Source organism: Mus caroli, unplaced genomic scaffold, assembly GCF_978045245.1.
Source record: "Mus caroli unplaced genomic scaffold, Mus_caroli_1 scaffold_16, whole genome shotgun sequence".
NCBI lineage: Eukaryota > Metazoa > Chordata > Mammalia > Rodentia > Muridae > Mus > Mus caroli.
Window position 1 is genome coordinate 3,564,207 of NW_028227271.1, and position 15,972 is coordinate 3,580,178.

Sequence of the window (15,972 nt, forward strand, 5' to 3'; positions counted from 1 at the left end):
AATTCAATCTCTTGGAGAATACTCTTAAGTTATCATAACCATAAATAAAGATGCCAGCCCTGACTTTGCTCTGCAGATCTTTCCCCAACACTCACTCATCATTGCCTAAAACAAACAAAAACAAAACATCAAAGAACCAACCAAACAGAAACAAAACAACAAAAACAACAAGCAAGGGGTGGTGTGGTGTGCATGCTTTTGATCCTAGCACTCAGACTGGGGGTGTGGATCTCTCAGTTCTGGGTCAGCTAAAGTTACCTAGAGACCCCGTCTGAACATCAACAAAAACCCCAATAGTTTTCCCTGTTTCCTGCGCGAATGCCTTAGGGAGAAGGATGGAGATAAGGGAAGGCAAATGGGGAGAATTTAGGACTGGACACACGGGAACGAAAGTCCCTCCGGGCATGGAAGCGGGCAGCGGAAAGATAGAACCGCAGTTCTGCTCTACTGTCAGGACCCGGAGTCTGGGACCCGGGTTCACACCTAAGCACTGAGCCCGCCCACTACTCCGGGGGCGGAAGCCTTCGCGTCGATAGCCTATCACCGCTGCGGAGGCAGAGCCAGTCTCTTCTTCATTGGTAGATGGATGGTGACGTTACGCCATGGCCGTAGCAGACATCCTGATTGGTTGGCGCTGGGGGCGGGTTTGCGCTTCGAGTCTGCGCCGAACTTTCGCTGTCCACGCTTCCAGGCGGTCGTGGTGGCTAAGGAGGGTGTGGGGACGGCTCGGCGGAACCCTGGGTTTGTGCTGAGAGCGGAGTGGGGCGGCGGGGAGAAGAATCGGTGACCGGAAGTTATCTGGCTGACCGGAAGCGAGGCCTGAGGGAAAGTGCGGATGCCCGGAGGGAGGAGCTTTCCACGGAAGGGGGCGGAGGGGACGCTCGGAGCGGCCGGCGTCCTGCGTGTCTCCGCTTTGAGGCTGAGCGGAGGACGCCGAGCGACCGACCGGTGGGCTTCAGAGAGCCCGAGTCCGGCTGAGCTCCGGCGAGACCCGGTGCCTCACGACCCCGAGAGCCGAACGGGAGGGATTCCTGTCACCCGGGCACCTGAGGAGTAGCCAGGGTGCAGCCCGTAGGTCAGGCTTGGGGCGCTGCGCGAGGAGCTGGGTTTGTAGCTGACTTCCACGGTGCTGTCTGCCGGGTAGAGTTACGCTCCGCGCCTTTGTACAGGAGCCGGCGCCTGCTGGGGCAAGGAAGGAGCCGGGATGGCCTGGGCTCTGAAGCTGCCGCTAGCCGACGAAGTGATCGAGTCGGGGCTGGTGCAGGACTTTGATGCTAGCCTTTCCGGCATTGGCCAGGAACTGGGTGCTGGTGCTTATAGTATGAGGTGAGTGAGATGCCTCCCAGACCTTACCTTCTTAATTACAAAGGCAGGATCTTGAAAGGTGGGAGGGCGGCTGTACAGCTTAAGAGAACAGCCTGCAGCGTGGTGGCCAGATTACCCCCCACCTTACACCTCCCTACCCCCCCCCCTTTGGTTTGAGTAGTAGTGGTATGGGAGGATAGGAAAGACTCAACTCTGTAGGGCCCTTGCATCCAGATGGTGTGGGAGACTTAGACACTGACGGTATGCTTGGGTATGTCTGGATTCGCGTGAAGAAGGGGCAGTTGAGGGATATCTAAGGAAGTTGGGCAGCTGGGAACTGAGGTTCAAGGTTGACTACTTGTTGGGAAGAGATGGGATACCTTGGACAAGAAGTCCACAGACAGCTGTCTCTTACAACAGACTTATTTTAAGGTTTTCTTACAGGATTTCTGTCTTTGGAAACTTGAGCTGAGAATGTCTAAAAAGTGACAAAGAGGCGCAGGCCTTTGACAGAGGCAGGCAGATTTCTGAGTTCGAGGCCAGCCTGGTCTACAAAGTGAGTTCCAGGACAGCCAGGACTACACAGAGAAACCCTGTCTTGAAAAACAAACAAACAAAAAAAGACAAAAGAAAGACAAGTGTCCCAGTGCATACCTGAAATACTAGCACCCCAGCACTCAGCAAGAGGGGAATTAGGAGTTCAAGACCATGTTTGGCTACATAGTAAGGCCAGCATGGGCTACTCGAGATTCTGCCTAAAAAAATGGCACCAATAACTTTTCGATGTTCCTAAACACCTATGCATCAGGCAGAAATATCCTTTTGTTAGGGAAGATGGGTGGGAAACACTGCCCCCCTACTGCTGGAACAGCTGGAGGCGTTTTCCTCCTCTCAGGATTCACAGCTTAGGTAAAGCTGGAATTTTTTTATTATTATTATTTTTTTTTTTTCGAGACAGGGTTTCTCTCTGTAGCCCAGGTTGGCCTTGAACTCAGAGATCTGCCTGCCTCCGCCTCCCAAGCGCTGAGATCAAAGGTGTGAATCACCACAGCCCAGCCTAAAGCTGGAGTTTTGACTGTGCCACAGAGAAGGAATTCAGGATAAGTTACTGTGAAGCAGAGTTGAAGTTTATTTAAAGGTCTCCAACATCCATGGGGTCTCAGGCAAAATGAGGTGTGCGCAGGAAAGAGGCACACCTGAGAGTGGGGTTCAGGCTTCTCAAAGGGATCATTGCTGTTTCACAGTAACTATATTTAGTGTTTTTGAAGGCGCCTGAAGTTGTACTTGACAGAATTTTTAAGAAACCTTTTAACAGGCCTTGGATCATGCATGGGATTCCTCTTAGGTCCCAAAAGTTTCAGAAATTAAAATTTTTTTTAACTGTGAACAAAAATTTAGCCTTGTTTTGGTGATTGGCAGAAAATACCTGAGAAAGTGGGACGACTATGTTTGAAGGTGACATGGGCTTGGGTTCTTACGTGAATCATTGCCATTTTAGCTTTCTTCTCTAGATAAAGGAATTTTATTTATATTTCACACAAAATATAGTTACTTGTTTTGGAATTTTCCCCTCCCATTTATGTGTGTGCACACACGTGCGCTCCATGGCATTTGTGAAGGTCAAGGGGCAGCTTTCAGGAATTGATTTTTTGTCCTTCCACTGTGTGGATTCTAGGATGGAACTTAGACTCTCAGTCTTGGTGGCATGGACCTTGAATCATCAACTAATTGATTCTTTAGCCACACTCCTTTTTCCTTCCCATTTTCCTATAAGTTTTATTGTCTTTCTCTTCTGTTGTAATTTCCCCCTTTGAGACTTTTTTTTAATTATTTTTATTTATTTTTAAGATTATTTATTAATTATATGTAAGTACACTGTAGCTGTCCTCAGATACTCCAGAAGAGGGCATCAGATTTTGTTACGGATGGTTGTGAGCCACCATGTGGTTGCTGGGATTTGAACTCAGGACCTTCGGAAGAGCAGTTGGCGCTCTCAACCACTGAGCCATCTCACCAGCTCCCCCTTTGAGACTTTTAAGGCTAAAAATCTGTTTTCTAGAACTACTTTGGTATTAGATAGTGATGCAGACCCTACATATGCAGGGAGCAAAAGTCTCAACCTGTCCAACCTAAGGAGAGCATGAGAAAGCTCAAGCTTAGAGGCAATTTGTTTGAAATCTGGAATAGAGGGTATTGTTACTCGTGACATCAGACCACATAGCAATACAGCCAATATAGCATACATGCATGTGCACACACACACACACACACACACACACACAATCTTTTCAGTTTATCTTTTATATAGTTTTTTTTTAAAAAGTTAATTAGACTTTTTGTGATGTGCTTAAGCTTGATTGTGTCCTGACTTTTCTGTTTTTTTCTATTTTGAAAAATCCTGAGGACCAAATTATGATCTAAAATCTTTTTGCCAGTGATGGTGACATGTGTCTTTAATCCCAGCACTCAGGACACAAAGGCAGGTGTGTCTCTATAAGTTTGAGGCCAGCCTGGTCTACAGAGTGAGTTGCAGGACAGCCAGGGCTACACAGAGAAACTGTCTCAAAACAAACAAACAAACAAATAAAAAAAATAATAAACCCTAAATAAATAAAATCCCTTTTTAGGTCTGGGAAGATTCCCAGTAGACCTGCCTTATAAGCACATACCGCAAAAGAACATCTGAGTTTGAATCCCAGCAACCCCATGAAAAAGCCAGGAATAGCTGCCCCGTGTACGCCTTACTCCACAGTAGCTGCCCCATGCACTCCTTACTCCACAGTAGCTGCCCCGTGCACTCCTTACTCCACAGTAGCTGCCCTGTGCACTTTTCACCCTAGGATCCCCATGGTTCATGGCCTAGCATGCCTATCTGGAGAAATGGTTCAGCGAGAAGATCCTGTCTCAAAGGATAAGACAGTGGTAGAGCAGGCACCCCCCTCAGCCTTCACACACGTGCACACATGAGATGTCCTTTCTCATCTAAACATGTTTTCTCTTGAATCTTCTTTACCAAAGGTACCTGTCTTAGTCAGGGTTTCTATTCCTGCACAAACATCATGACCATGAAGCAAGTTGGGGAGGAAAGGGTTTATTCGGCTTACACTTCCATACTGCTGTTCATCACCAAAGGAAGTCAGGACTGGAACTCAAGCAGGTCAGGAAGCAGGAGCTGATGCAGAGGCCATGGAGGGATGTTCTTTACCTGCTTGCCTCCCCTGGCTTGCTCAGCCTGCTCTCTTATAGAACCAAGATTACCAGCCCAGAGATGGTCCCACCCACAAGGGGCCTTTCCCCCTTGATCACTAATTGAGAAAATGCCTTACAGTTGGATCTCATGGAGGCATTTCCTCAACTGAAGCTCCTTTCTCTGTGATAACTCCAGCTGTGTTAAGTTGACACAAAACTAGCCAGTACAATTGATCCCTTGTCAACTTGACACACAAACACATCACTAGTAAGCCTCAACCCTTACATTCTTACTCATCATCAAGATCTAAATAACTTTAAAAGTCCCACAGTCTTTACATATTCTTAAAATTTCAATCTCTTTAAAATATCCATCTCTTTTAAAGTTCAAAGTCTTTTTACAATTAAAAGTCTCTTAACTGTGGGCTCCACTAAAACAGTTTCTTCCTTCAAGAGGGAAAATATCAGGGCACAGTCACAATCAAAAGCAAAAATCAATCTCCAACCGTCCAATGTCTGGGATCCAACTCACGATCTTCTGGGCTCCTCCAAGGGCTTGGGTCACTTCTCCAGCCATGCCCTTTGTAGCACACATGTCGTCCTCTAGGCTCCAGATGCCTGTACTCCACTGCTGCTGCTGTTCTTGGTGGTCATCTCATGGTACTAGCATCTCCAAAACACTGTGTGACCCCTTCAGTCCTGGGCCTTCAATTGCAACTGAGGCTGTACCTTCACCAATGGCCTTTCATGCCCTCTCACAGTGCCAAGCCTAAGCTGCTCTGCGTGACCCCTTCATGCCTTCAAAACCAGTACCACCTGGGTGACCCTTACACATTACCAAGTCCCGCTGCAGCAGGAGTACAACCTTGGCTATCTCTAGAACACAGTCTCTTTGTGCTTTCAGAAAACACTTCCCAGAAGATGTTACCTCAATGGTGCTGGTCTCTTCTTAATCACCACTAATTTCTTAGCTCCAGCTAACCAGCATCAATAGTCCCAGTAATGCAAAGTTTTTGCTTTAGTAGTTCTGGTATCTTGTTAATCACAGCTGATTCTTCAGCCCCAGCTAACCAGAACTACAGAATCTTCAGAATCAAAACAGCAATGGCCCTGAAAAGAGTCTTTAATTTTCCCTCTGAAATTTCACAAGCCAGGCCTCCATCTTCTGCACTGTTCTCAACATTATCTTCCAAGCTCCTACAAAACATCTGACAGAGCTCTTAACAATGAATGGATATTCAAGCTCAACGTTCCAAAGTCCTTCCACAGTCCTCCCCAAAACATGGTCAGGTTGTCACAGGAATACCCCACTCTGCTGGTACCAATTTGTCTTAGTCAAGGTTTCTATTCCTGCACAAACATCATGACCAAGAAGCAAGTTGGGGAGGAAAGGGTTTATTCGGCTTACACTTCCATACTGCTGTTCATCACCAAAGGAAGTCAGGACTGGAACTCAAACAGGTCAGGAAGCAGGAGCTGAGCAGAGGCCACGGAGGGATGTTCTTTACTGGCTTGCTTCCCCTAGCTTGCTCAGCCTGCTCTCTTATAAAACCCAAGACTACCAGCCCAGAGATGGCACCACCCACAAGGGGCCCTTCCCCCTTGATCACTAATTGAGAAAATGCCTTACAGTTGTATCTCATGGAGGCATTTCCTCAACTGAAGCTCCTTTCTCTGTGATAACGCCAGCTGTGTCAAGTTGACACAAAACTAGCCAGTGCAGTACCTCATCTGTAACTTCCTGTATCTCTTTTAAAAGAGTATGTGTATGGGCAAAGAAGAAAACTTAAATGCAAGATAAAGAAGACAAAACAATCATGAACTTGGGGGCCTTTTTGACCTAAGTTTTAAGGTGCAACGCTATAACAAACTAAATTGGGGTCTCGTAGTTACTAGAAAACAAATGCAGATTCCTGTTGGCTGTCAAAACTATCAGTCCCTGGAATATTTAACGTTCAAACTCTGTGAATATGGTTATGTTGTTTCTCCTCATACTGAGGCGCCTAATAATGACGCCACTGATGATGCCATCAGGCAGCAGCAGTGTTTGGACAGCTTTGGTAGTCTGGCAAGAGCTGATCCTGTAAGGTGTACACATAAACTGAGAGAATGAGCTGATCCTGTGAGGTGTGCACATAAACTGAGAGAATGAGCTGATCCTGTAAGGTGTACACATAAACTGAGAGAATGAGCTGATCCTGTGAGGTGTGCACATAAACTGAGAGAATGAGCTGATCCTGTGAGGTGTGCACATAAACTGAGAGAATGAGCTGATCCTGTGAGGTGTGCACATAAACTGAGAGAATGAGCTGATCCTGTAAGGTGTGCACATAAACTGAGAGAATGAGCTGATCCTGTAAGGTGTGCACATAAACTGAGAGAATGAGCTGATCCTGTAAGGTGTGCACATAAACTGAGAGAATGAGCTGATCCTGTGAGGTGTGCACATAAACTGAGAGAATGAGCTGATCCTGTAAGGTGTGCACATAAACTGAGAGAATGAGCTGATCCTGTAAGGTGTGCACATAAACTGAGAGAATGAGCTGATCCTGTAAGGTGTGCACATAAACTGAGAGAATGAGCTGATCCTGTAAGGTGTGCACATAAACTGAGAGAATGAGCTGATCCTGTAAGGTGTGCACATAAACTGAGAGAATGAGCTGATCCTGTAAGGTGTGCACATAAACTGAGAATGAGCTTACGCTCGGCGTGTTTCAAGGTGAGCCTTGGTGGACTCATACTCCTTTCATTGAACTTCTGATACTGTAGAAGTTGTCTGGAAGTAAATTTATATCTGACTGGGCCAGGGTCTTTTGTTGTTATCTGGATATCTCAGGTAACCCAGGCTAGCTTCCAACTTGGGTAGCTCAGGATGACCTTGAACTTCTTATTTTGTGTTTTGGTTGTTTGGGTTTTTTTTTTTTTCTTTTTTTCTTTTTGTCTTGTTGTTGTTGTTGTTGTTGTTTTTAAAGACAGGGTTTCTTTGTAGACCAGGTTGGCCTCGCTCATAGAACTCTACTTGCCTCTGCCTCTCTGCCTTTGCTAGGATTACAGGCCTGTGTCACCACGCCCAGGCTGTGTGGTACTAGGGACCAAGTCCAGCGCTTCGTGAATGTTAGGCAAGCATTCTATCAACTATATCCCAAGTCCCTGGTCAGTATGTGTATGTGTGTGTATGTGTGCCTGTGTGTCTCTGCATGCTTGTACTCATGTGTGCTCATGTGTGTTCATGTGTGGTATGTATGTAGGAGGGGTGTTCATGCACATGTATGTGGAGGCCAGAGGTTGATGTCAGATGTTTTCCTTATGGAAGTCAGAAGGTGTCAGATCCCCTAGGACTGGAGTTGCAGATGGTTGTGAGCCACCATGTGGGTGGGATCAGGGGGTTAAACTCAGGACACCAGTGTTCTTATACACTGGCCTTCTCTCCAGCCAGGTGATCGTCTTTCACTGTGCACACACTGCTTAGTTTTATGAACTCCAACTTGTCAGCTGTCCTACTTCTTAGGAGATGGAGTCCTTTTCTTCACCTCCATCAGATAGGACACTTTTATTTCTTTCTGGCAGTTTCAGTGTTTCAGGGTTAGGGTTTGATCCAGTTGGAGTTGGTTTTGTTCAAGGTCTAGTATCATTCTGCCTGTTGGAGTTGGTTTTGTTCAAGGTCTAGTATCATTCTGCCTGTTCTTCCAACTCCGTGGCAGTGCTTTTCTTCACATATGTCTTTAACCTCATTGGCAACATTAAGTAGCTGATGTCATGTTTGCTTGTGCTTGGGTCTTCAGTTCTGTTCTGTTGGTATGCATGTCTGCTTTGTGGCAGTGCCATGTTGGTTTATTCCTGTGGCCCTGTACTGTATCTTAGGATCAGGAGTGGTAATCCACCCAGCACTGTTCTGTTTGTTCAGGATTGTTTTGGCTGTCTGAGGTTGCATATGAATTTTAGGATAGTTTTTCTCCGTTTGTGTAAAGAGTGAGACGGGGATTTTGATTGGGCTCACATTGAATGTGCACACTGTCATCTTCACAGTATTGATTCCCAATCCAGGAGCATGTGATGTCTCCATTGTTAGTTACCCTTCAGAGGTTTAAAGTCCCCGCAGTTGTGGCCTGCGTTTCTTGGTGAAGTTTATTTCTAGGTACTTTATTTTCTCTGACTCTGTTGTGAATGGAGTGTGTCCATGATCTCCTTCTCTGTATATTTATTGTTGGTGTACAGAAAAGCCATTGATTTGCACAAGTTGATTCTGTATCCTGCCACATTCTGGAAGTTTTCTGGTAGACTTTTGGGCTCCTGCAGACCGGGATGGGTTGATGACGTCCTGCCTTGTCGCTCCAGCTCTTGCTTACAATGCAGAGCTGAACAGGAACAGAATGGTGGGTATCTGTCCTGTCCTGACTTCCATGGGCAACAGCAGTTCTCAACCCGTGGGTCCCAACCCCAATATCAGAGACTTACGTTACGACTTACAACAGTAGCAATATTACAGTTGTGAAGTAGCATCAAAATAAGCTTGCGGCTAGGGGTCAGCACAGCTCGAGGAGCAGCGTTAGGAAGGCTGGGAGCCACTGATTGAGGATGTGGTTGGCTGTGGGTTTCTTGTATATAGCTTTTATTGTGTTGCGGCATGGCTCCTCTAGCTCTACATTTCTAGGACTTTTATCATCAAGGTATGCTGGATTTATAAAAGGCTTTTTCAGCTTCTATTGAGATAATCGTGTGGTTTGTTTGTTTGTTTGTTTTTGTCTTTAGGCCATTAATGTAGTTTATTGCATTGATGTGTATATGTTGAACCATCCCTGAATTCAGGGATAAAGCCATCTTGATCATGGTGTATAATTTTTTTAATGTTTGTCTATATTGTTTGGAAGTATTTTATTGTGTATTTTTGAGTCTTTGTTCATCAGGGATATTGGCCTGTAGTTTTCTTTGCTGTTGTTGCTGTGTCTGTCCCTGGTGTAGGTATTAGATTGATACAGCAGGAGTCTGGGAATGCTCCTGTTTACTTCTTTATTCTTAATAGTTTAAGTAGCTACAGCTAGTCTTCCTGGTAGAATTCTGTTGTGAATCTGGTCCCAAATGCCTTTTCTTTTTTAGCTGGAAGGTTTTTTATTACTATTTCAGTCCCCTTATTTGGTGTGGGTCTGTTTAGGTTGTTGACTTTGTGTTTTCCTTTTGGTAGTTTTCAGTCTAGAAATCCATTTCTTTTACGTTTTACTGCTTAATTAGACTACAAGCTTTATTTGTTTGTTTGTTTGTTTGTTTGTTTGTTTAGTTTTTTGAGACAGGGTTTCTCTATGTAATAGCCTTGGCTGTCCTATAACTCAGTCTATAGACGAGGCTGGCTTCAAACTCAGAAAGCTCCCTGCCTCTGCCTCCTGGGTGCTGGGATTAAAGGTGTAGGTGACTCTGTGCAGACTGAGTGGAAACACTCGTGCAGTATTCTAAATTTCTATGATGTTTATTGTAGTGTTTCCCTGTTCTTTTCTGACTGTTAATTTAAGTCATCTATTTCTTTTCATTAATTGTGCCAAGGATCTGTAGAATTTATCTTCCCAAAGAAAATAGCTCTATTGATTCTTTGGACTGTTTTCTTTGTTTCTGGTTTTGTTTTGTTTTTGTTTTTGTTTTTTTTTTTCCTTTTGGTTTTTTGAGACAGGGTTTCTCTGTATAGCCCTGGCTGTCCTGGAACTCACTTTGTAGACCAGGCTGGCCTCGAACTCAGAAATCCTCCTGCCTCTGCCTCCCGAGTGCTGGGATTAAAGGCATGCGCCACCACGCCCGGCACTTGTTTTGTTTTTTGTTTTTGATTATTTCTTGCCATCAGCTGGGCTTGTATTTGTTCTTGTTCTTCTAGCTTTTTGAATTGCATCATTAAGCCATTTATCTGTGTTCTTTCTGATTTTTTTTTTTTTTCTTATGGGTGTGGGGTGGGAATTGAGACAGGGTTTCTCTGTGTAGCCTTGGCTGAACTGGAACTCCCTCTGTACACCAGACTGCCTTGAATTTAGAGATCCACTTGGTACTGGGATTAAAGACACGCACTACCGCCACTTAGCTGTAAATTATTTCTTAAACCACTATGTTTTAGGAGTATTTTGTTATTTATTAAGATAGCGAGCGGGTAAGCTTCTACAAAGTACTTTGCTCCCAACAAAACCTAATAGTGATGGTGAATGAATATACACTGGAAGATACTAAGGTATACGCACGCACGGAGGGAGAGAGAAAGAGAGAGAAAGGGGGGGGGGAGAAAAAACTGTATATATTTTTAAAAGTTTAAGAAATTAAAACACATAACCATCTCATAATATAATATAACAATTCAGCTCATGTTACTTATTAAATATTGATGTGTTTGCTTTTGTAAGACAAGGTTTCCCAGACTGGCAGTAGTGGCGCACGTCTTTAATCCCATACTTGGGAGGCAGAGACAGGCCGATTTCTAAGTTCGAGGCCAGCTTGGTCTACAGAGTGAGTTCCATGACAGCCAGGGCTACACAGAGCAACTCTGTCTTGAAAACAAACAAACAAGCAAAAAAAAAAAAAAAAAAAAAAAAAAAAACAAAAGAAAAAGAAAAAAGACATCGTTTCCCTATGTAATTCAGGCTGCCCTTAATCTGTGACCTATCCCAAGTCTCCCCTGAATACTAGATTAATACCCAAGCCTCAATGTCTGGCCTATATTATCTTTTGTTTCATTTTGGTGTTAAGTTTTTTTGAGACAAGGTCTTAGGTAGCCTAAGCTAGCTTCCAACTTAGCTTCCAAAGGCTGGCTTTGAGCTGGCCTTGCTACATCTGCTGAGTGGGGCTATAGTGTGAGCCACGCCCAGCTGTCTTTTAAAAGAACAAGATAATTCTATAACCATGTTGCCAATAAAAGATATTTTTCATTCTCTAAAGAAATAGTTTTAGGGCTGGTAAGATGGCTCAGCAGGTAAGAGCACCGACTGCTCTTCTAAAGGTCCTGAGTTCAAATCCTAGCAACCACATGGTGGCTCACAACCATCCATAACAAGATCTGACACCCACTTCTGGTGTGTCTGAAGACAGCTACAGTGTACTTATAATATAGTAAATTAATCTTTAAAAAAAAAAAGAAATAGTTTTAAAGTGTTTGGACATTGTGGCAGGTATCTTTATTTTTTACTCATTTATTTTGCCTATTAATAGTTTTTCGTCTATAAAAATGATCTTTCTTGACAGAAAACATAGAAGAAAAACAGGAATGGAGAGGTCTTATCTGCTTCATATTAATTAGTAGTAATTATATCAAAGAGTGAGTCTGTACCATAGGTCTCCAAACATTTTGGGTTTCAGCTTGTTCTGAGGTGTGTGTGTGTGTGTATGTGTGGTCTGTCAGTGTGCATGTGGTATGTGTGCATGCATGTGATAGTATGTGTGGTGTGTACATGCATGCATGTTTGAGTGTGGTGTCTATATTGGGTATATGTGGTATCTGGTATGTATGTGCATGCATGTGTGAGTGTGGTATGTGTGTATGTGTGTGCATGTGTGGGTATGTAGTGTGTATGTATGTAAATATATGTTCTGTATACTTTTTCAGTACCATTGCTTTAAGAAAAGCTTCCTTTTTCATACTTGTAGCTGGTGAGTACTCTATGTGATTTTTAACCTCTCTCCGTTTTCTCTGTCTCAGATAATGTGTACCTGTGGAATTCCTTTCTTGAGAAATGGGCAGCTGAGCGAGGCAGGTGGAAGTTCATGCAACTTATTGTCCGTGTTAGTTCTGACTTCCTCGAGGGCTGGCTGTCGTTAGTCTTGTTCCAGATGCTGTCACACCTGTCCCTCTTGGTTCTCTAGGCTCTTTCTAGGAGAGAGCATCTTCAAAGCTGGTAGGCCTGAAGGGAAAAGGTTAAAGCATAGTTAAGAATTAGAGACCAATCATTGCCTCAGATGAAGAGGGCAGCGTGTACATCTGCAGAGCATGCAGAAGCTTCCATGTTGTGTGGTATACCGACTCCTGTGCTGCTGTGTACGGCCACAGAGCATGTGTGCAGCAGCCTCTGGTCAGTAGCCTCCGTAGTGTGCTGCTCACTGTCCCTCTTGCGCTTCTCTCATACTCTGGACTTCATAGCCATGTTTTTCACGATGGGGTTTCTTGTATCCCAGTGTGGCCATGAGCTTACTGTGTGGCTGAGGATCATTCATTTGTCTATTTGTGTGGCGTGTTTCATCTACTGAGCCATATCACTGGGTCTGATCCTCCTGCCTTTACCTCCCAAGTGTAGGATTAAAGGGCCGATCTGCTAGACCTGGTTTATGCTGGGATGCATATCATGTGCTGGGTCTTATGTATGCTAGGCAAGCACTGTACAATTAGTCTACATCTCCAGCATTCAGTTTATCCTTTTACCAAACGTGCTTTCTGTACCTTTATATTTGGTTAAAGACCCGCCAGATTGGCTGGCATGGCGGTGAATGAACACCTTTAATCCTATCACTTGGAAAGCAAAGCAGGTGGATCTTTGCGAGTTCAAAGTCAGCCTGGTCTATAGAGTGAGTTCTGGACATCCAGGGCTGTGTAGAGAGACTCTGTCTTAAAAACAAACAAACAAACAAATCTCAACATCCCCCCAAAAACCATTCCACCTAAAAAATTGATGTGCCAAATTCAGAACAATGCACATTGCATTGGTTCTGCAGAATTGAAGCAGAAATATCAAGTCTGGTCAGTAATGCACACTAAGCACAGAGAAGTCAGCCCTTCAGATTCCTTCATTGAAATGAACTCAATGAATGAAGTGGTTTGATGCAATAGAATGCTTCCTGACACAGGAGAAACTACCGAGTCTTCAGAATGGGTTTCCTAACTTGTAGTCAGCTTCCCCTTGAGAAAGAGCAGGCTCTCTCATTGCATCAGCGCATGCTAATTATACATGACGATGGGTTTCCTATGACATGCTCCTCCTGATAACTTTTATCCTGCATTACTCTGCCCCCACCGATCCTTTCTCTTTCCAACTCATCCTTCTACTTTTCCGTCATGTGTATGAGTGTGTGACAAGGACTGGGTGCCCTAGTTAGGGTTACTGTTGATGTGTGATGGAACACCATGACCAAAGCAGCTTGAGGAAGAAAGGGTTTATTCAGCTTATGCTAATCAGGGCAGGAACCTGGAGGCAGCAGCTGATGCAGAGGCCATGGAGGGATGGATGCTGCTTACTGACTTGCTCCCCGTGGCTTGCTCAGCCTGCTTTTATAGAGAATCCAGGACCACCAGCCCAGGGATGGCACCACCTACAGTGGGCCAGACTCTCCCGCTAACTGAGAAAATGGATGACTCTACCTTGTGTCAAATTGACCTAGCCAGTACACTGGTTTTGGACTTCCAAATTGGTTCTTTTTGAATGCATTTTCTTTAAGAATAAGCAGGGGCCTTGCATGTGTTTACTGAAGATCTTTAAGTCTCCGTCTCTAGAACTGAATATTTTTTTTGCTCCAACAATAAAGAAATACAGAATAGTTAATAATAATAATAATAATTTTAGATTGTGAAATCTCTGAGGGACTGGTACGATGTCTCAGTAGTTTAATAAAGGCGCTTGCTGCTAAATCTGATGACCCAAGTTCCATTACTGGAAAACCATATGATATATGGAGAGACCAGACTCCAGAAAGCTGTCCTCCAACCCTCATATGTGCAGTCTGTGTGTCAATGTAACTTAAAGAGAGAAACATGCTATGAATGTAGACATATCCGGGGTATGTGCTGCTTTGAGTAATTTTAGAATCTCAACCTTAAATGACAGATCTGTGCTTAGTCATGGAGGGTTAAGTGGAGTGCCACACGCTGCTGTGACTGGGCTCTGTATCTTAGCCTCCCTAGACACTGAGATTTGAGGAGGAGAGTACCAGCCTACGTTAGTGAGGGCTGAGCTGTTGCTATGTCAAAATCCAATTTACCTTGATTCCTGGTAATTGTCACTAATTTTTCAAAGAAGCCAGCAGAGATGTTGTTTGAGGATGATGTCACAGTGAAGTCTCTCAATGCCCAACATTGTTTCTTAATTTGTCTTGTTTTCTACAGTGTTTGTTGTAGCTGGACTTAACTTTTTTTTTTTTTTTTTTTTTTTTTTTTAATAAAAATAGGGTCTGGTTTGAAATTGTCTCTAGGAACAAGAGTGTTTTTCCCTGACTGCTACGCCCTGGGAAGGGTAGATTTTCTTGTTTCTTAGATAGCCCACACTGGCTTTGAACTCAAGATTCCCTGGTGCTGGGATTACAGGTGTGTGCCATCACACTGGGCTTTCTCCACTCTTTTTCTTTCTTCCTTTTTTTAAACGTATGTATGAGTGTTTGTCTGCATGTATGTATGTACCATGTGTGTGCCTGGTGCCCGTAGAGGCCAGAAGAGGGTGTTGGATCCCCTGAACATGAGTTACAGGTGGTTGTGAGCCACACCATGAGGTACCAAGCAGTGAGTGCTGTTAACTGCTGAGCGTTCTCTCCAGCCTCGCTCTCTACTCTTAACTGCACCCATTGGGACCGAATGCACACAGTTACCTCTCCCCAGGTGCACAGGACCTGTGGACGGGGAGAGCACCTTCCATGTCTCCACAGCACTTGGAGATGGGGACAAGAGGCTCTCGAGCTTAGGGTCAACTCCAGCTGTGAAGGAGATCTGTCTTCATATGCAGCAGCCTCGGGGTCCTGAGAGTGGAGATTGCTTGTGTATCATCAAAGCCCACATATGCAAATCTGGCATTTTTCTCCCATGGTTCTGTGAATCAAGCCAGACCCTCCCTGGGGCTATGCTCTTCGGAGCCAATATCCCCAGCTGTTTCTTTTCCACCTAAGCCAGGCATGGCTATGTGCCCTCGACTCCAGCTCTGTGAGGGATGGAGACAGGATTGCTGGGGCCTGGTAGCCACCAGCCTAGCTTCTGGTTCAGTGTGAAGTCCTGTCTCAAGGGATATGGTTGACAGTGATAAAGCTGGATCTCTGACCTTCTCAGGATTTTCTGCAGGGGGACTACCCCTCCTAGTGCACACACCTCACACACACACTCACACATACTCACACTCACACACACATACACAGAGGGAATAACCTCCTCTCAGTATGCACACATCTCACACATACACACACTCACACTCACACAGAGGGAATACCCTCCTCCCAGTGCACATACAACTCATACACACACTTACACACACACACACACAGAGGGAATACCCTCCTCCCAGTGCACACACACCTTGAGCTAGGCATAGTGGCACACATTCGTCATCCCAGCACTCTGGATTTGAAGGTAGGAGGTGAAGATGGGAAGATCTCTAAATAAAGGCCAGCACTGGCTACCTAATAAACAGCCTTAAAAGCTAACACAAATGGGAGTGGCTTGGTGCTTCAGAGCACCCGCTATTTTTTCAAAGGGCCCAGGTTAGGTTCTTAGCATTACACTGAGCTGCTTACAAATTCCTGTAACTTCCCAGGCAGGGGAATCCTTTTTTGGTG

The 15,972-nt window shown here is 44.7% G+C and overlaps 1 protein-coding gene across 5 annotated transcripts in view; it reads left to right on the forward strand.

The window, feature by feature from the left end:
* The first annotated feature begins 669 nt into the window (after positions 1-669).
* The window catches only part of Tfcp2 (transcription factor CP2), a 44,567-nt gene continuing 29,264 nt past the window's right edge, over positions 670-15,972 (forward strand). For 4 of the 5 annotated variants that reach the window (XM_021184128.3, XM_029469599.2, XM_029469600.2 and 1 more), the window contains exon 1: positions 767-1,326. In XM_021184128.3, coding sequence (XP_021039787.1) covers positions 1,205-1,326 — 122 coding nt within the window. In that variant the 5' untranslated portion in view covers positions 767-1,204. Of the gene's footprint in view, positions 742-766; positions 1,327-15,972 lie in introns of those variants that run through there. The other variant, XM_021184127.2, reaches the window with a different exon arrangement.